This window comes from Pelophylax lessonae, assembly GCF_965119305.1.
Source record: "Pelophylax lessonae genome assembly, chromosome: 10".
NCBI classification, from domain to species: Eukaryota; Metazoa; Chordata; class Amphibia; order Anura; family Ranidae; genus Pelophylax; species Pelophylax lessonae.
This window is the reverse complement of record NC_138777.1, coordinates 210,133,145-210,153,574: the sequence shown is the minus strand read 5'-3', so window position 1 is coordinate 210,153,574 and position 20,430 is coordinate 210,133,145. Positions and strand designations below refer to the sequence as shown.

At 45.2% G+C, this 20,430-nt stretch overlaps 1 protein-coding gene across 1 annotated transcript in view; it reads left to right on the top strand.

Moving 5' to 3' along the window:
• The first annotated feature begins 432 nt into the window (after positions 1 to 432).
• CIBAR2 (CBY1 interacting BAR domain containing 2) overlaps positions 433 to 20,430 on the top strand; it is a 71,084-nt gene continuing 51,086 nt past the window's right edge. Inside the window, 2 exon segments of the mRNA XM_082270440.1 lie at positions 433 to 508; positions 6,306 to 6,540. Coding sequence (XP_082126566.1) covers positions 489 to 508; positions 6,306 to 6,540 — 255 coding nt within the window. The 5' untranslated portion in view covers positions 433 to 488.

The following is a 20,430-nucleotide window of genomic DNA, read 5'->3' as shown; positions in this document are numbered from 1 at the left end:
CTCAACACCCTCCACTTTATCCAAAATTAACTATTCAGATATTGTGACATGATAGGGGTTGGTAGGGGTCCTCATGTGTCTGTTTTTTTGGGGTCATTTTGGACGCAAAAATGGCCGCCACTATCACTTTATTAGTACATGACTGCTTATCTCACAAACATAGGATGGTTGATATGAATTGAGCTGGGCATGCTGAATCTTGTAGTCCCACCACTGAGGGACAAGACACAGAGCCTGGGGGGGGGGGGGGGTACAAGGTTGCTGGCAGACAGGACAGGTGTAATTAGGGAGGGGGGATTAGGCAGCCTGGAGCCCTGACAAAGGGCAGGAAGATGATAACAAGGAATGCTGTTTATACAGGAAGAGCCTCCTTCATCACCATGGAGACAGCAGGAGCCGCCCTGACTCTCCGGGCTCCGGTTGCCATGGTGACAACAATGCCAGACGCCTGAAGACACAGGAGGAGAGTGTCCAACACTGAGCCCAGCATGAACATTGTCCTGTCCAGGTGAGCAGAGCACAGGGCTCCTATCCGGGAACTCTGCAGAGCATTGCACAGGACTGGCAGCACTGAGCAGAGTATTACTCATAACTTTATGTGGGGGGGCTGCTATCCGTGAACTCTGCAGAGTCTTGCACTGAAAACTTTCCATATGGGCTGCTATGAGTGACCAGAGAACTCTGCAGAGCATCGCACAGGGCTGATCCTGGGGGGTGCTGGAATAAAGGAACTCAGAAATAACTTTCTTTAAGGAATGGTCTGACTAATGAGAGGAATCTGCAGAGTATTACACAGGACTGATCCTGGGGGGCTGGTATCAGGGAGCTCTGCAGAGCATTGCACTGAAAATTCCCATATGTACTGCTATGACTGATAAGAGAACACTGCAGAGCATCGCACAGGGCTGATCCTGGGGGGCTGGTATCAGGGAGCTCTGCAGAGCATTGCACTGAAAATTCCCATATGTACTGCTATGACTGATAAGAGAACTCTGCAGAGCATCGCACAGGGCTGATCCTTGGGGGCTGGTATCAGGGAGCTCTGCAGAGCATTGCACTGAAAATTCCCATATGTACTGCTATGACTGATAAGAGAACACTGCAGAGCATCGCACAGGGCTGATCCTGGGGGGGGTTGGGATCAAAGAACTTGAAGATAACTTTCTTTAAGAGATGTATGATAGATGAGAGAAATCTGCAGAGTATTACACAGGGCTGTTTTTAGGGGGCTGGTATTAGGAAACTTTGCAAAGTATTGCACCAGGGGCGTAACTACAGGGGTTGCAGGGGTTGCAATCGCTACCGGGCCCCATGCTCCAGGGGGCCCGGTAGCAAACCAGTGGGTGAACTTCTAGGATCTCAAAGGTCACACTTGCGACCGGGCCCTGGCATTTCACCACTGTGGGGAGGCCCCAAGATTGCAGGAAGGGGGCCCACTGCAGAACTTGTGAAAGGATCCTGATGCGGGACCATAATAAAAGGCCATGCAATGAGATTAAAAAGCCCCAGGATTAGTGGGAAGAGCCCCGGGCTTGAAGGGAAGGGCCCCGGCCAGGGGGTCTGGGGGGCCCTTCATGGTTTCTTGCATCGGGGCCCTGAAGGTTCTAGTTACGCCTCTGTATTGCACAGATAACTTTATTTATTGGGTGTTATCAGTGATTAGTGAAATCTGCAGAGTATTGCACAGACAACTTTCCATATGGGCTGCTATGAGTGATCAGAGAACTCTGCAGAGCATCGCACAGGACTGTTCTTAGTGGGCTGGTATCAAGGAACTCTGCAAAGTATTGCACAGATAACTTTATGTATTGGCTGTTATCAGTGATCAGAGAACTGCCATAAGTCATCAGGGGACTCTGCAGAGTATTGCACAAGACAGGGTATTTTGGGTGGGGTAGGCTGATATCACTGATTAGTGAAATCTGCAGAGTATTGCACAGACAACTTCCCATATGGGCTGCTATCAGTGATTAAAGAACATTGCAGAGCATTACACAGGACTGGCTATGGAGGGTTGATCAGAGAAAGCTGCTGGTATTGGCTGATATGACAGATAAGAGAACTCTGCAGAGCATTGCACAGGGCTGATCCTAGGGAACTGGCATCAGGGAACTCTGCAGAATGTTACTTTCTTAGGGGCTGGCATGACAGCTCAGATAATACTAGAGTATTAAAAACTGATTGGCAAATCCTGCAGAGTATTGCATATTGATCAGGGAACCCTGGAGAGTATTACATAGGACTGGGTTTGGGGTGTTGGTACCACTGATTGGAGAATCTGCAGAGTATTGCACAGGGCTAATTGGAGGGATGAGAGGGCTGGTATCAGGAACTCTGCAGAGTATTAATAGATAGCTTTCTGTAGAGGGGGCAGACATCACTGCTCAGTTAACTCTGCAGACTATTGCACAGATAGCTTTCTTAAGAGGCTGGCATCCCTGATCAATGATCTCTGCAGAGTATTGCACAGGATTCGCTATTGGGGCTGGCATCAGTGATCAGAGAACTCTGCAGAGTATTGCACAGGATTAGCTATTGGGGCTGGCATCAGTGATCAGAGAACTCTGCAGAGTATTGCACAGGATTAGCTATTGGGGCTGGCATCAGTGATCAGAGAACTCTACAGAGTATTGCACAGAACTGGCTATGTGGGGCTGTAATCAGTGATCCGAGAACTCTGCAGAGTTTTGCACAGATAACCTTCTAAAGGGACTAATATCACTGTTTGGAGAACTCTGCAGAGTATTGCACACAAATAGATCTTGGAGAATAATATCACTACTGGAATCTGCAGAGTATTGCTCATAAAACCATGCAAACTATTGCAGAGTGTATTCGGCACACAGAATTGTCTGTAATTACTACCAATTAGGAGCCATATCTGCAGAACATCACATGTAGAATTGTAATTACTACAAAGAGACAGACGTTATATTACCAAAAGTATTGGGACGCCTGCCTTTACACGCACATGAACTTTAATGGCATCCCAGTCTTAATCCATAGGGTCAGGACTCTGTGCAGGCCAGTCATGTTCCTTCACCCCAAACTCGCTCATTCATGTCTTTATGGACCTTGCTTTGTGCACTGGTCTAAATCATTTGGTGGAGGGGGGATTATGGTGTGGGGTTGTTCTTAGGGGTTGGGCTTGGCCCCTTAGTTCCAGTGAAGGGAACACTTAAAGCGGAGTTCCACCCAAAAGTGGAACTTCCGCTTTAGGTATTCTAACCCTCTGACATGCCACATTTGGCATGTCATTTTTTTGGGGGGGGAGCGGGTACCTAGTTTTGACAGGTACCCGCTCCCACTTCCGCTCGGAGCGCCGCGGCGCCCTGAGCGGAAGTTCTCCTCTCCCCCTCCCTCCCTGCAATCTTCTGGGACATGTCAGAGGTCCCAGAAGATTGCCGGCCAATCAAGACGCGCAGCGCGACTTGCGCATGCGCAGTGGGTACCCGGCTCTGAAGCCGCAAACTGTCACAGCCGGGTGCCCACAGCAGTGATGCCGGCGGCGCCGAGACCAGAGGGAGAGGATCGAGGCTTCGGGCGGCCTCATCGCTTGACCGTTGGACAGGTGAGTGAAAAGACTGGAACTCCGCTTTAAGGCGTCAGCATACCAAGACATTTTGGACAATTTTGTGCTCCCAACTTTGTGGGAAGAGTTTGGGGACGGCCCCTTCCTGTTCCAACATGACTGCGCACCAGTGCACAAAGCAAGGTCCATAAAGACATGGATGAGCGAGTTTGGGGTGGAGGAACTTGACTGGCCTGCACAGAGTCCTGACCTCAACCCGATAGAACACCTTTGGGATGAATTAGTGGAGACTGTTAAACAGGCCTTCTGGTCCAACATCAGTGCCTGACCTGACAAATTCACTTATAGAAGAATGGTCAAACATTCCCATAGACACACTCCTAAGCCTTGTGGACAGCCTTCCCAGAAGAGTTGAAGCTGTTATAGCTGCAAAGGGTGGGCCAACTCAATATTGAACCCTACAGACTAAAGCCTCGTACACACGATCAGATTATCGGACAAATTTTCATCCGTTTTTTGTTGCATGCTAGTCTCATATCAAAAGTGAAGAGGTTACATTCATACGAAAATTCCCATACGTCAGAATACAACTTCAGAAGTGATGTCATGTGTTAAATTGTTTTGTACATATTCTTTCGTTTCCGAGCATGCGTAGTCTTGCTTTTTCGATTCCTTTCAGACGAAAACTGTACACATTTTTCGTTAAAAAAAAAAAAATCGGATGATATGTTCACATACGATAAACATTTTATAGCCTGCACATCCAGCTTTTGTCGTATGAAAATTTGTAATCGGCTGTCGAAAGCACCATGCTATAACGATCCGAAAATTGGCAGATCGTTCGTCTGAACTAAATTTTACTTCCAATTTTCTTATTGTGTGTACGAGCCTTAAAGAGGTTGTAAACCCTCTCTTAGAACTTGTACCTATAAGTAAAGGCCCGTACACAAGTAGCGTTTGCCGGCCGTAAATATTCGGCCACCGTCCGATCGGCCGATTGTCGGCTTGTTAGTATGATGCTTCCGACAACCGACTGCGACTTTTCGGCCGAACAGAATCTGGCGTGCAGACTTTAAAATTTTTGTTGGCCGTCACCAGAACGGCCGATTGTTCGCCAGTCAGCACAGAATTCGGCCGACAAACAGCAGATTAGCAAGACTGGGCATGCTCAGAGAAGAAAAAACACACGGAAAGTTAACCATCACATGACATCACTTCTGCAGTCGGCTGTTGTTGGCCGACAAAATTCGTGTGCAGTCTTTAGCAGTTTTCAACCAACAGGACAGCCCTGGACAAAAGACGGCCGATCGTTCGGCCGACAATCAGTGCGTGTGTACGGGGCTTAAGCCTATAATAAGACTTACCTATAGGTATTGTATATATCTCCTAAACTTGCACCGGAGATATTTACTTTTAATGCAGCCGATGACGTCATCGGCGCACATGCTCTGAAGGAACGGCTACCTGTGCCGTTCCTTCAGAGCCCTGCGCTGTGAACGGTGGCTCCCACGCTCATGAGCGGGAGTGATGTCATCGTGCCTCTGGCCAATCAGATGGCCGGAGGACACGAACCAGTAAGCAGGACGGCCGTCCTGTTGCTGAGCGGGCGGCACTGCAAGGGCTCCATTCTAAGGTAAGTATTTTATAATCGGCTAGTATGCGATGCATACCAGCTCATTATGCCTTTGTCTTACAGGGGTTTTTTTTTTCTTTTTTTTGGGGGGGGGGTTTACTTCCTCTTTAAATGCCGGTTCACATTTCTGCGATGCGGGAACGCTGTGAATATACAGCGTGTTCCTGCATTGCATCTACACCCCTGGCAGTTCACACTGCCATATGCGATACGTTGGGGGTCTCAATTAAAGGTTAACGACACCCCCAGATCAGATCGCATATCGCAGTGCGATCTGAAAGTTCGCACAGAATCGGATTGCACTAGTGTGAACCACCATGCGATCCAATTCTGCTGCGGACCAACAGAAAGGGTCCTGTGCGTGTTTCAGTGCGATTGCGGTGCGAATGTAGCCATACAAACTGTTTGGCTGAATTTGCACCGCACAGAGATCGCATGTAATTTTAGGAGCAGTGCGCTCCGAATTACATGCAATCTCTGTGACCGCACAAATATGAACCGGCACTAAGACCAGGGTGCCATTAAAGTTCACATGCGTGTAAAGGTAGGTGTCCCAATACTTTTGACTATATAGTGTGTGTGCAGAACATCACATCTACAATTGTCTGTAGTTATTACTAGGAAACATATCTGCAGAACATCACATCTAGAATTATTTGTAGGCCTTTGGAATGACTCTGAGCTTTCTGAAGTTGAAAAGTCCTGCAGTTGGGATGAAGAAGATTCTGCAGAATTTTGCACACAAAACTTCCCCTTTGGGATAGAAGTCCTGCAAACTAATTTTTATCACAACATTCTGCAGCATATTGCAGAACTTCCTGTACAAGGTTACGCCTTACAGAACATTCCGCAATATTCCACTCTGATTGGTCATGTGTGATTTTTAATATTTATATAAATCCAAAATTCACAGCACTGAAAATGGCCTAGAAACTCGGTGCCTAAAAATGTATTGCAGCGTGCGCCTACGCGTTGCAGTGCATTGAATTGCGTTAAAGTTTTTATTTGATGACATATTGCAGCATATTACAAAAACGCGCGTTCACATGCGATATGCGTCCAGTAACGTGCAGCGAATGAGCCCCTACTGAACTGAAACTTTCTGTAAGTGTGGTCCTAATTCCTGTCCTCTCCCCGCAGAGATGCCCAGGTCAAGCTCATGGAGAACACCGTCTCCAACGCGGATAAATACTTCGGCCAGTTCTGCTCCGTCATGGCATCCTACACCCGGAAGACGGCAAAGCTGCGGGACAAAGCAGACGAGCTGGTCAAGCAGCTGATGGATTTCGCCAACACAGAGAACCCGGAGCTACGAACGGCCCTGAAGAACATGGCGGAAGAGATGGCTAAGATTCAGGATTACCGCCATGCGCAGGTAACTTATCATTTCTTCAGCTTCTGGTAGTAAAATACTGCCCGCCATGCACAGGTGACCCATTATATCTTCCTCAGCTCCTTGTAGTAAAATATTCCGCACAAACATGATCCATTATTACTTCCTCAGCTCCTAGTAATAGAATATTTATTTATTTCAGGTACTTATATAGCGCTGTCAATTTACGCAGCGCTTTACATATACATTGCACATTCACATCAGTCCCTGCCCTCAAGGAGCTTACAATCTAAGGTCCCTAACTCACATACATACACAGTAGGGCCAATTTTATACAGGATCCAATTAACCTGCCAGCATGTCTTTGGAGTGTGGGAGGAAACCGGAGTACCCGGAGGAAACCCACGCAGGCACAGGGAGAACATGCAAACTCCAGGCAGGGTCGTGGTTGGCATTTGAACCAGCGACCCTTTTGCTGCTAGGTGAAAGTGCTAACCACTACACCACTGTGCCACCCACCACATACAGGTGATCTGTTATTACTTCCTCAGCCCCTAGTAGTAGAATATTCTCAACCATACACAGGTGATCAATTATCACTTCCTCGGCTCCTAGTGGTAGAATATTCCCCACTATACACAGGTGATCTGTTATCCCTTCCTCAGCTCCTAGTGGTAGAATATTCCCCACTACATACAGGTGATCTGTTATCACTTCCTCAGCTCCTAGTAGTAGAATATTCCCCACCACATACAGGTAATCCGTTATCACTTCCTCAGCTCCTAGTAGTAGAATATTCCCCACCACACACAGGTGATCCGTTATCACTTCCTCAGCTCCTAGTAGTAGAATATTCCCCACCACACACAGGTGATCTGTTATCACTTCCTCAGCTCCTAGTAGTATAATATTCCCCACCACACACAGGTGATCTGTTATCACTTCCTCAGCTCCTAGTAGTATAATATTCCCCACTACATACAGGTGATCTGTTATCACTTCCTCAGCTCCTAGTAGTATAATATTCCCCACCACACACAGGTGATCTGTTATCACTTCCTCAACTCCTAGTAGTAGAATATTCCGCACAAACATGATCCATTATTACTTCTTCAGCTCCTAGTAGTAGAATATTGCCCACCACACACACGTGACCTGATATCACTTTTTTAGTTCCTAGTAGTAGAATATTCCCCACTATACACGGGTGATCTGTTATCACTTCCTCAGCCCCTAGTAGTAGAATATTCCCCACCACATACAGGTGATCTGTTATCACTTCCTCAGCTCCTAGTAGTAGAACATTCCCCACCACACAAATGTGATCTGTTATCACTTCCTCAGCTCCTAGTAGTTAAATATTCCACACAAAGATGATCCATTATTACTTCCTCAGCTCCTAGTAGTAGAATATTCTCCACCACACACAGGTGATCTGTTATCCCTTCCTCAGCTCCTAGGAGTAGAATATTCCCCACTACACACAGGTGATCTGTTATCACTTCCTCAGCTCCTAGTAGTAGAATATTCCCCACTACATACAGGTGATCCGTTATCACTTCCTCAGCTCCTAGTAGTAGAATATTCTCCGCCACACACAGGTGATCTGTTATCCCTTCCTCAGCTCCTAGGAGTAGAATATTCCCCACTACATACAGGTGATCCGTTATCACTTCCTCAGCTCCTAGTAGTAGAATATTCCCCACTACATACAGGTGATCCGTTATCACTTCCTCAGCTCCTAGTAGTAGAATATTCTTTACCACATACAGGTGATCCGTTATCCCTTCCTCAGCTCCTAGTAGTAGAATATTCCCCACTACATACAGGTGATCTGTTATCACTTCCTCAGCTCCTAGTAGTAGAATATTCCCTGCCACACACACATGACCCGTTCTCACTTCCCTAGCACCTGGTAGTATAATATTTTGCAGATGTGAATACACAGCTTTGTCAGGGGACCAGGAGGGTGAACGCTATGTCAGTTCGCAGGCGTTTCATCTTTCTTTTGGTTTCTCTATGCAGTAAGGTCCGATTCTCACCAAAATGCAGTGCAGGTAAGGTGCATTCTGTTCACGTTTTCTGCACCGCAATGCCCTTATGAGAGGATGCAGGTGCCAATGTATTGTTATTGGCACCCTAAATGCACCTTGTACTAGTACCATGTTTGGAATTCTGAAAAAGTATTGCTTGAACTACTTTTTCTGCATTCAAGTGCTGCAAAAAGGTAGTGGAGATGGAGCCTGACTTACCGCTTTACCTCTCCACCTCGCCCAATTAGGGCCAATTCACACAATATGCTGTGACAGACGTTTCAACAGCTTGTAAAACGTCTTTCACCCCAGGAACATACAGGAAACCCTTGTTTCCTACGTATCTCATTCACACTGCAACACAGCCTAGAGCTGCGTTAAAATGCAGACATGCTGCATTTTATTGCAGCACACCTGTTCAAATTGCAAAGCAATGTGCGCTGCTCATCATGTACACTTCAAATAAAGTTAGTACGAAACAAAGAAAAAAAAGGGAGCAGTGTGTTGTTATTAATCATGCATCACACTGCCCCCTAGTGCAGCCGAAATGCAGAGCGGCCAGAGCGGTGAATCTGCCTTGCGATTTCACAGATGGGGCAGTGTGAATTGGCCCTCAGATAATGTTTAGCATTCAGTTAGAAAATGCAAAACATTTTGTGAATGGGGCCCATTCTAAGTGGCCAGCCTCCTGTGTTCACAGTGCAGCAGAAATTTCCAGCTTCCAGGGGCATTGGTTTAGTATATATATTGTTACATTGCTCAAAGCTGGACCATGTAACCGTGTAAAAATATCCATACCTGCAATTCTTTAACCCTCTGATTTGTACACAGATTGCAAGCTGCAGTTCGACCTGTATTGAAGGTGCTGTGTATAGCTGGCTACATGTCTCTAAATTACAGCAGTGTGTGAATAGAGGGTTCACTGGTGCATCACACTGCATTGTGTGCGATGGTTAGTTGGCCTCAAATATAACAGCTTATTAGGGACAGGCTGAAGGTTATGCCCCATACACACGTGCAGATTATCTGCAGACTTTTGTCTGCAGACTTACCTTTTCTATGTAGTGCAAGGGCCTGCTGGATTGCATACAAATTGAAAGTGTTTAGGTTTGACCTCATATTATATGGTTTTGGTAAGTCTGCAGACAAAAGTCTGCAGATAATCTGCACGTGTGTATGGGGCATTAGTTTGCTTCGTAGAAAAGATGAGAATGCCACAACACTAGTAGGTGTCCAGCTGATTTTTATTGTACACATGACAAGTAAAAAGCTAACGTGTTTTAGGGGATCAAGACTTTACCTTCATCATGGCTAGAATTAAAATAATATAACATTTCAGAGATATAAGAAAATATTTTTTTAAAAATACCCTAAGGCCAATTTCACACAAATGGCTGCGGAAAGAGGAACTTATTTACTGCAGCTAAATGCAGACAATGCGTCCCTATGGCCCTGTTCACACACTGCGTTTAGCAACGTTTTCATAACATACGGCTTTGTGCATTTAAGAAAAATAAAGTTGACAGCATCCAGGAGCGATGTACCGCAGCTATCTGTATATAAACGCAGGTAATCGCAGTACAAAGAAAATATAAGTTGCTATATAAAAGGCAAGAATTTACTACCACAGCTAAATGCAGTTGCATGTAAACGCATGTAATCGCACATAAATGCAATGAACAGATGTGAATAATTTTTGTGCCAGTAGTGTTGGAATTTCAAAATAACAAAACATGCTTTTACCAATGACACAACAACCGCCAGTGTGAAAGGGGCCTAAATGTTCTAATAACCAATATCAAATGTACATCAGAGTATACAGCCATGGCCAAAAGTTTTGAGAATGACACAAATATTAATTTGCACAAAGTCTGCTTCCTCAGTGTTTTTAGATCTTTTTGTCAGATGTTACTATGGTATAATGAAGTATAATTATAAGTGTCAAAGGCTTTTACATAAAGTTTATGCAAAGAGTCAATATTTGCAGTGTTGACCCTCTTTTTCAAGACCTCTACAATTCCCCCTGGCATGCTGTCCATCAACTTCTGGACCACATCCTGACTGATGGCACCCATTCTTGCATAATCAATGCGTGGAGTTTGTCAAAATTTGTGGGGTTTTTTGTTCACCCGCCTCTTGTCGATTGACCACAATTTCTCAATGGGATTAGGATCTGGGGAGTTTCCTGGCCATGGACCCAAAACTTCAATGTTTTGTTCTCCAAGCCACTTAGTTATCACTTTTGCCTTATGGCAAGGTGCTCCATCATGATGGAAAATGCATTGTTCCTCACCAAACTGTTCTTGGATGGTAGGGAGAAGTTGCTCTCAGATGATGTTTTTGTACCATTTTTATTTCTTAGGCATATTATGAGCAGTAAATAAATAATTTGTGAATAAATAAATAAAATTGTAGTTAAAGTAGAGTTCCACCCTAATTTTATACTTACCTCCATCTTCTCGCTCCGGGTCACCTGAAAAACAAATGGATAATCGCAATTTTTTTTTTTTTTTACTTACCTTGTAGAGAAAATATACTTACCTTACTTCCTTCTTCCTCCTTCCTCGGCGGCAGCGGCGATTCGTCACTTCCTGGCTTTTGCAATGATTCCTGGGAGCTGAACGTCATCGCTGCCAGGAATCATTGCGCCTGCACCGGCCCCGACGTCAGTTCCGGCGCGCGCGTCATTCCCTTCTAAACAGCTTCTGGGCATGCCCAGAAGCTGTGGAGGGATGACGCGTGCGCCCGGAAGTGACGTTGGGGCCGGTGCAGTGCATCGTAGGACCGAAGAAGAAGGAAGAGGAGGCCGAAGAGGATCGCGCTGGCTTCAAGCTGCCCACACCTGAGATGGCAGCGCTGGAGAATACTTTTTCAAGGTAAGTATTTCTCCTAAAAGGTAAGTGCAACCTGGGACAGATCAGAGGCTAGCCATTGTGGAATGTACTAGCCCTGACGGTCCCGGGGGTATTTTTTAAAAAAAAAATGTGCACTGGGTGGAACTCCGCTTTAAATAATTATATATATTATTATATATATAAAATCTATAAAGTGCAGCTGCAATAAACTCCTCCTGCCACAATGGCAGGTAAAGTAAATATAAAAAAGAAGGGGATGTGAGAAAGAACCCCCCCCACGTTTAGTGCGCTTGCAACCTGTGTATGCCAAAATTATATAATGGGGCTCTGGTATATAACCGGAGTCCTAGGGGCTTCAATTTTCAAGTATCGATATTCTTTTTTTAATCAAAATGTCTTTATTACGGTATATGCAACTTTAAGTATTTTATGCAATTTGTGTTAATATGTGTTAGTGGGATTGCATTTTAATTTTTCATATGTTTTTGTGTCTCCCACCAATCTATTAAGTTCCCTATAATAGTCCTCTGTATTTAAAATCACTATTCCCCCTCCCCCCCCCCCCCCTTTATCTGCAGGGCGGATTACTTTCTTTTTTCTTTTTTCTAATTCCTTAATTCCAGTCCAAATATCTTTCTTTCATTTATTTGTTTTTTTCTCCATTTCCTTCAAGTCCTGCTCTACCAGTGTCTTAAAGGTTTCCACAAAGTGACTGGACGATGTCTTAAGATTGATAGTGGAGTTATTCTTTAATCCGCTATGTGTATATATAGTGTTTTCAGTATCAGGATAATTGGTATTGGTTTTCTCTAAAAAATGTTTTTTAATATTAAGTTTGCGTGTGAATTTTTGGACATCTATAAAACAGTCAAATTCTTCAAGAAGTTGATCTGGGGCATATTTTAGCCTTAAATCCAATACCCTCATTTCATTTGTAGTGAAGGAAGCCTTGCTCAAATTAAAAATTCCCAGGCCTATTGTTCTCTTTTTCTTTTGGCACCCACTTCCCCTACATCCCCTATGTCTCTTGCCCCCCCCCCCCTTTCCTCTCGGGTAATAGGGGTAATGGGCAGGTGGTGGGGGTTGGTTGGATTTGGGTACCATGCATTGTGTGAGTATGGGGGATACCAGGGCCTGCCCCTGTTCCCTTCTCCTCCTTTTCCCCTGTAGGGTCTCCTCCATCCTCGGTTCCCCCTTGGATGTGATGGGTAACCCGGAGGTTCCTCGTAGTCCCTGTTTGGAACATTTATCTTGCAATTTTGGACTCTCACCCATATATGGTGTAATCCTTAGGCCCCGTTCACATAGGGGCGATCCGACTTCGGGTGGCGACCTCCGAGGTCGCGGTGCGAGCAGCGCGCCGCGACCTCGGAGCGGCCGCCACGGACTTCATAACATTGAAGTCTATGGCGCTCGCCTCCTGGTCGCCCCAAAGAAGCTCCGGACTCTTTTTCTAAGTCGGAGCGACTTGTGTCGCTCCTATTAGAACGGGTCCGCAGCTTCCCTATGGAAAGCGACCTACGGCGACCTGTGAGGCGACCAGGTTGCCTCACAGGTCGCCTTAGTGTGAACGGGGGCTTACACCCCACATAGACTGTTATATTGTGGACATTATTTATTTATTTTCACAGGTTTTGTGTTTATTATATATATTCTTTTACAGCTGGATGGAATATATGATCTAATAGCAATATTTGCACATATTAGTTGTTTACACATTTTAGGATGTTAACACTATATATACATAAATATAATTTTGGCATACACAGGTTGCAATCGCACTAAACGTGGGGGGGTTCTTTCTCACATCCCCTTCTTTTTTATATTGTGAGCAGTGGCGGCTGGTGCTCCATGGGTCGGGGGGGGGGGGGGGGGGGTTAGTGGCAGATGAACCTGACCCCTGTCTGTTTGTCCTGTTTACCATTATCATTGAAAGTGAACGTAAAAGAAAATCCCAAATATTGGGTTGTCCCCAGAAAAGTAATAGAGAGGAAATCTTCCAATGGGGACACTAGTTCTGATAACAGGGGGGCCCTTAGGCTCGGTTCACATTTATGCGATGCGGGAAGGCTGCAAATTCGCAGCCTGTTCCCGCATCGCACACGCACCCCCGGCAGTTCACACTGCCATATGCGATACGCTGGGGGTGTCAATGTAATCTTAACGACACCCCCAGTTTGATCGCATATCGCAGTGCGATCGTGCAGTTCGCACAGGAGCGGATCGCACAAGTGTGAACCGCTGTGCGATCCGATCCTGATGCGGCTGCAAAAAATGCCTCCTGTGCGTGTTTGCTCCAGGTGCGATGCGAATTTAGCCATACAAACTGTATGGCTAAACTCGCACCGCACAGCTGATCGCATGTAATGTCGGAGCAGTGCGCTCCGATATTACATGCGAACCCGGCACTCGCACAAATGTGAACCGGGGCTTAAAGGATTTCCTTCATTTGCAGGGATTTCCTCTCACCTGCTGTTTGGCTATGGGACAGGAACTAAAGGGAAATCTCTGCAATGAGACAAAGTTGGTGAAAAAAATCTGACAGGGGTTATAACCCTCCCTTACTCTATCCAAAATGAAAAAAAAAGTTTTGCCTATAGTTCTACTTTAAGAACCTGCAGGGAAAGCAGCCTATTTAATGCCTGGTTCACACCTATGCATTTTTAGTGTTTTTGTAAAAACGCACTAAAGTTAATTTAGCATGGTTCCCAATAGGTCACGTTCACACCTATGCTTTTTTCAGCCGCTGCATTTTTGGAAAGGGTCGGGGACTTTTTTAAATTCAAAAGGTGCATTTTTGGTTCAATAGACTTCAATAGAGAAGCTTCAGAGAAGCATGTAGCGTGTTGTGGCTATGATTTTGACACGTTTTGCATTTTGTAATCTGCCCAACAACAAATTGGCCAAAAAAAATGCAAAACGCGTTAAAAAGGCATATAAAAAGTGTGCAAAAATGCAAAACGCAACCACAAAAAGTACTGCAGAAACAGAGCAAAAGAAAACTGCATAGGTGTGCACCAGGAGATGACTTCTACAGCTTTAATATCACTTTAATGATAAAAGATAAAGCTGTGGCTGCATATTGTGCCAGAAATAACTCATGAAGATTTGGAGACTTGTAAAGTTATTAGCCTGTCTACCGTAACCCACCAAACTAAAGACTTATCTTGGGGCCGCAATAAAGCCATTGGCTAATTAAGACGCTATGGCTGATTACTAGTAGCTCTAGAAGGAGTCATTGGCTATTTGTGACCCAACCAGAGAATAACAATAAGGGGTCCTTGGCCTAAGCCTGGCCATAGACGGAACAAATTTGTTTCTTGCAACCGTGGGTTGCACACAGTGTTGACAGGGGAATCCTTCCCGCTGAGCCATTCTGTTATCCCAGCAGTGGGGGGCGGGTGAAGCCACTATCAATAATTCCTAAAAAAAATCCGTCAGGCTGGTTGTACCTAAGTTGAATAATGGATTAACTTGGGTACATTCAGCCTGCACATACATGGTTTGAATTTTGGCTGGTTCCTGCTGAACTGGCCAAGATTCAAACTGTCTATGGCCGGTTGAAGGCTGTGCTAGGAATGATTGTGTGCCACATTGCACTCCATGACGCAGAGGGCAGACTTTCTGTTGCTGTTTAACCACTTAAGCCCCTGAAGATTTTACCCCCTTCCTGACCAGGGCCTATTTTGCGATTCGGCACTGCTTGACTTTAACGGACAATTGCACGGTCGTGCGACGCTGTACCCAAACTAATTTGATGTCCTTTTTTTCCCACGAACGGAGATTTGATCACCTGTGCGATTTGTTGATCATGCGCTATAAACAAAAAAATAGCGACAATTTTGCAAAAATAACAATGTTTTTCACATTTTTTTATATGAAATTCCCCCCAAAAAAATGTAAAAATCAAAATTTTTTAACATTTTCGGCCAATTTGTTTTCTGCTACATATGTTTGGTAAAAAAAATCGCAAAAAGCGTATTTTAATTGGTTTGCGCAAAAGTTATCGCCTTTACTAACAAAGGGAAAGATTTTTGTCATTTTTGTTGTTTTTTTTTTAAACGCGTAATGGCGGCGATCTGTGATTTTTTTTGCGGTACTGCGACATTGCGGCGGACAGATCGGACCCTTGACTGACATTTTTGACACTTTTAGGGTTACCAGTGACATTTCTACAGTAATCAGTGCTATACATATGCACTGTTACTGTAAAATTACACTGGCAGTGAAGGGGTTAACTTTTTTTGAGAGGGAGGGGTTATGTGTGTCCCTAGGGGCGTGATTCTAACTGTGATTGGCTGTGGCTTGAGCTGTATGAACAGTGATCAACGGTCCTACATAGTAGAACCGTATGATCACCATTCCTACACAGGGGAGAATGACAGGCGGCTTGTTTACATTAGCCGCCTGCCTTTCTCCCTCTGCACCGACGATCGCCGAGTGAACGGCGAACATCTGGTCCGCCGGTCACACGCGCGGGGGCGTCCGTGACCACTCAGGAGTGGGAGCGCGCCTCCGGGGGCGCGCGCTCGCTCCCTAGACCCTCACACACAGGCTAGCGACGTAGTACTACGTCACTCTGCCTGTGAGGGGCTGACCGCCGCAGTAAATAGTCGTGCGGCGGTCGGCAAGTGGTTAAGGGCATAATATTTTGGGCACAAAGGCTTGTTCTATATGATGATGTCTATTTGTACATACAGGTGGGAAAATAATTATTTTACCCTGTGCAGATTTTGTAAGTTTGCCCACTTACAGAGAAATGAAGGGTCTATCGTTTTTATCATAGATGTATTTTAAATGATAAAGATAGAATATCAACCAAAAATCCAGAAAAAAAACACAATACACACGTTATAAATTGAGTTGCAGTTCAGTGAGTAAAATAATCAAGCAAATCATGACTTAGTACTTGGTGGAGAAACCCTTGTTGGCAAGCACAGAGGTAAGAGGTTTCCTGTAGTTGGTGACCAGGTTTGCCCACATCTCAGGAGGGATTTTTGTTCACTCTTCTGTACAAATCTTCTCTAAATCCTTAAGGTTTTTTGGCTGTCGCTTGGCAACTCGAAGTTTCACCTCCCTCCCTAAATTTCCCATAAGATTAAGGTCTGGAGACTGGCTAGGCCACTCCATGACATTAATGTGCTTCTTCCTTAGCCACTCCTTTGTTGCCTTGGCGTTATTGTTTGGGCCATTGTCATGCTGGAAGACCCATCCACCGCCCATCTTCAGTGTTCTGGCTGAGGGAAGAAGGTTCTCATCCAAGATTTTACAATACCCCATCCATTGGCCTCTCAATGCAGCAAAGTGGGCCTGTACATTTAGCAGCCCCCAAGAATATTGTTTCCACCTCCATGCTTGACTGTAGAGATGGTGTTCTTAGGGTCATAGTCAGCATTCTACGTCCTCCAAGCACAGCGAGTCAAGTTAATGCCAAAGAGCTCAATTTTGGTCTCATCTGACCACAGCGCTTTCTCCCAATCCTTCTCTGAATCATTTTGTGACAGACTCAGCCAGGACAGGGGCTTTTAGAGGGGACTGCAGGGTGGCCTCTTGCCTACAGACTATGGGCCCTGGCTTTTAGGGAACACTACTGTTTGGGAGGTGTGTGCCTGGGGGATGCTTGGAGTAGTATTGTTTCTGATACAAGTCCATGTCTTCCCAAAACACACAGTATCTGGGAACTGGGGGACCCAGATACATATTTAGGGCTTCTATGCCCAAAACTAGCAATGACAGCTTTATTCTGTGAGACTCAGAACAGATGTTCATATGATAAGCTCAAAGCAACCTGATGCCGGGGGTCTCCTGCTATTGTCTGTTTATTAAAGTGTTATGTGTTGATCTGTTAAGTATGTCTCTCCCATTATTAATTGTGTTCATTGAGTCACCTATTGTTTCTGTCTGTCTGCTCATCTAAGTGTTTATACTTGTAATAATGTGTATTGTATAATACTTTGTACTAGGGATCAACCGATATTGGTTTTTCGTTGCTGATACCAATACCGATATTTTGGCCATCGCGTATCGGCCGATATTTTGTACATCCTATGTCAGGGTCTGAAATTAGTCTCCTCCTCCTCCGACCATTAGGTGGTGATGCTCATGTAAGGGTAAAATGATGTCACATAGCATAATTCCGTTTACAAATGTTATGGAATATGCCACTCACATATGTACAAATTAAAGATATAAGCAATTCCACATTAGCAGATCTGCTGGCAGATCGGTATCTCTCACCCACTTGCCGTAAGTGACACCCGGGTGATACCGCTCCGTCCGGCATACGATCTCGGAGGTCACTTGCGTGGTCACGCCCGGCGAGATCGTTATCGTATGCCAGACCGAGCGGTAAAACCCGGGTGTCACTTATGGCAAGTGGGTGAGAGACGGATCGGTATCGGGTGGGTGGGAGATGGAGCAGATGAGAGACAGAGGAGTATTGAGTGGATGCCGAACGGAGCGGTATCACCCGGGTATCACTTACGGCAAGTGGGTGAGAGATACCGATCTGCCAGCAGATCTGCTATTGTGGGATTGCTTATATCTTTAATTTGTACATAAGTAAGTGACATATTCAATAACAATTGTAAATGGAATTATGCTATGCGACTTAATTTTACCCTTACATGAGCAATATTTCTAAAATCTGCAATATCAGCCAGTTCCGGGGCCGATACAGATATATCGGCAAAAGTCAATATCGACCCTCGATATATCGGACTTGCCGGTAATTGGTCGATCCCTACTTTGTATTCAGAGTTGTAGGTGCTGAACAGTCTGGTCACCTAGGCTGGTTTAAGTGGCTAGTTGTTAATTAGTTCATGTTAATAAATCACTGTCAGCTATTAGTTGCTAGAGATGGAGTAGCATACTGTATATATTTACTGTTGTTTAGCTATGTTAATTATATCCCTGTTTACAGTTTGTATTGTTAGGGTAATATGATCAACCCTCACATTATTGTGTGGTATATAAATGTGAGTGTTCAATAAACAGTTCCAGTTTGCATGTACAAGCTATTGTCGGCTAGTCTTGTATGCTCAGCTATATTATCTGGTTCCTATGTCGAGACTGGAGAGAGCTGTATACTGATGGAAGCACCCAAGCTGGATGCTGGACGGTTCCGTCACACATTTAGATGTTCATTGGCAAACTTCAGACAGGCCTGTACATGTGCCTTCTTAAGAAGGGAGACTCGCCGTGTTCATTTCAGCCAAAAAATATTGTTTTAGCTCTTGTTATTTTATTTCAGACCAAAGTAAAAGTTCCACCAAAGCAAATGGTTGTCTTTACAGGGATTTCCACCATGACTTCTGAACACAAAAGAAAAATGACCTGAAGCCTCTTGGATTCTTTTTGCAGCCCCGCTGCTCAGGCCTCAAACGTAAATGTTTGGCTGGGCCCCCAAACCATTACACAGCACTGTTGTGTTCACGTGCAACCACCGCACCTTTCTTCTACTCTCACAGGTCTCTCTTTCTTTCACAGTTCCTTGCAGCACTGGTCCATGCCCGGCCTCCTGTCTTCGGGTTGGAGCCCTGAACTGCAGACAGCCCCTTGATTATAAGAACTGTATACAGCCTGCTGATCTCTTGTAAGACCTGGACACAGAGTTGGAGGCTTCTTCCCTCCCAAGACTCTTTGAAGTCTCTGAACTCCAGGCCCCAATCCAGGAATTACAAAACCTGTAGATAAATGAATACCAAATTTTCTCTCTTCATAAAAGCAGTTCTGGAGCCCCTCAACCTGCCTCCTTGAGAACCCTTGGTGCCCTTTTCCTATTTTTACACATGGCAGGGCACAGCATTGTCACAATCAGGGCATTTTTTCAGCAGGAACGCGGGGGATCGCAGTTCCGGCACCTTCGGCGGAGAATGTATGTACTGGTAAAGGGGGTTGGGGTGTGTTAGAGGGTCTTTTGATGCTGACTGTTGGGGATCTATTGTAGCTAAGGAATGTAGTGTTGCTGGGAGGTCTATTGCTGCTGGTGGGGGATATTTTTCTCTGAGGTTCTTATGCTGTTGGGGGGTGATCCATTGTTGATGAAGGAGGGTCTATTGATGCTGGCTGCTGGGGGATCTATTGCTGCCAGCAGGGGTCTTTTGTTGCTGGGGCAGATCTATTGTTGCTAAAGGGAATCTGCTGGGGGTGTATTTTGTTCTTGGGGGAGGGTCTTTTGTTTCTGGGGATCCATTGTTGCTAGGAAGGATCTATTGTTGCTTGGGGGAATCTGTTGTTGCTGGGGTTGCTGGGGGGGGGTCTATTATCAATAAGCAATTTCATAGAAATGACTTAACACCACAAAATGATACTTGGCTCTGCGTTTCTAAAATGAGCGGCACTAGGAGGTGGATAGGAGGCAGAGACAAGGGACGGTGCTTAGAGGTAAATCAGGGTAGAGAGAGTACCTGCACCTATACTTTGAGAAAAAAAGCCCTGGTCACAATACTATATACATTGCAGTGTATATGGGGGCCAAGCAATGACATGTCCTGTTTCATACAGTGTGTGCTGGACCTATCATTTTAGGTTGTATGAGGCCCCATGATTTCTAATGGTGGCCCTGAATATGACAGTCAATCTGGCTAAAACCGACCATTCCATTTTGGATTTTTGGATGTCTGCGGTTCTTCTCTGCTCCCTCCACTCACCACAAATCTTCCATTCGTCACTACTGTGTGGAATTAGCAGGAAAAATCTCTGCGTCGTGGTGTTATTGTATTATCCCTTATTTCTGCAGAGAGGCTGCAGGTCGATGGCGGCCATTTGTTTTCATTATAGACTGGGAAAGCTATTGCAGCACATTAACGCGTGATGCATGGGGGCCGCGTGTGAGTTTGTCATCGCGGAATAGGCTTCACATCTGAGTCGTGGCGCATTACGCAGGATAAGTCACGCTGACCTTTTCCCGCGTGTCATGCAGAAGAGGCTCTGCTAATAGATTCCCCTGTCCTTTACAAAATAAAATCACTGACTTATATAATGAGTATTACGGATTTTACTAACTACCATTCTAAACTTCCTCCGATGTCTGTCTATCCTCC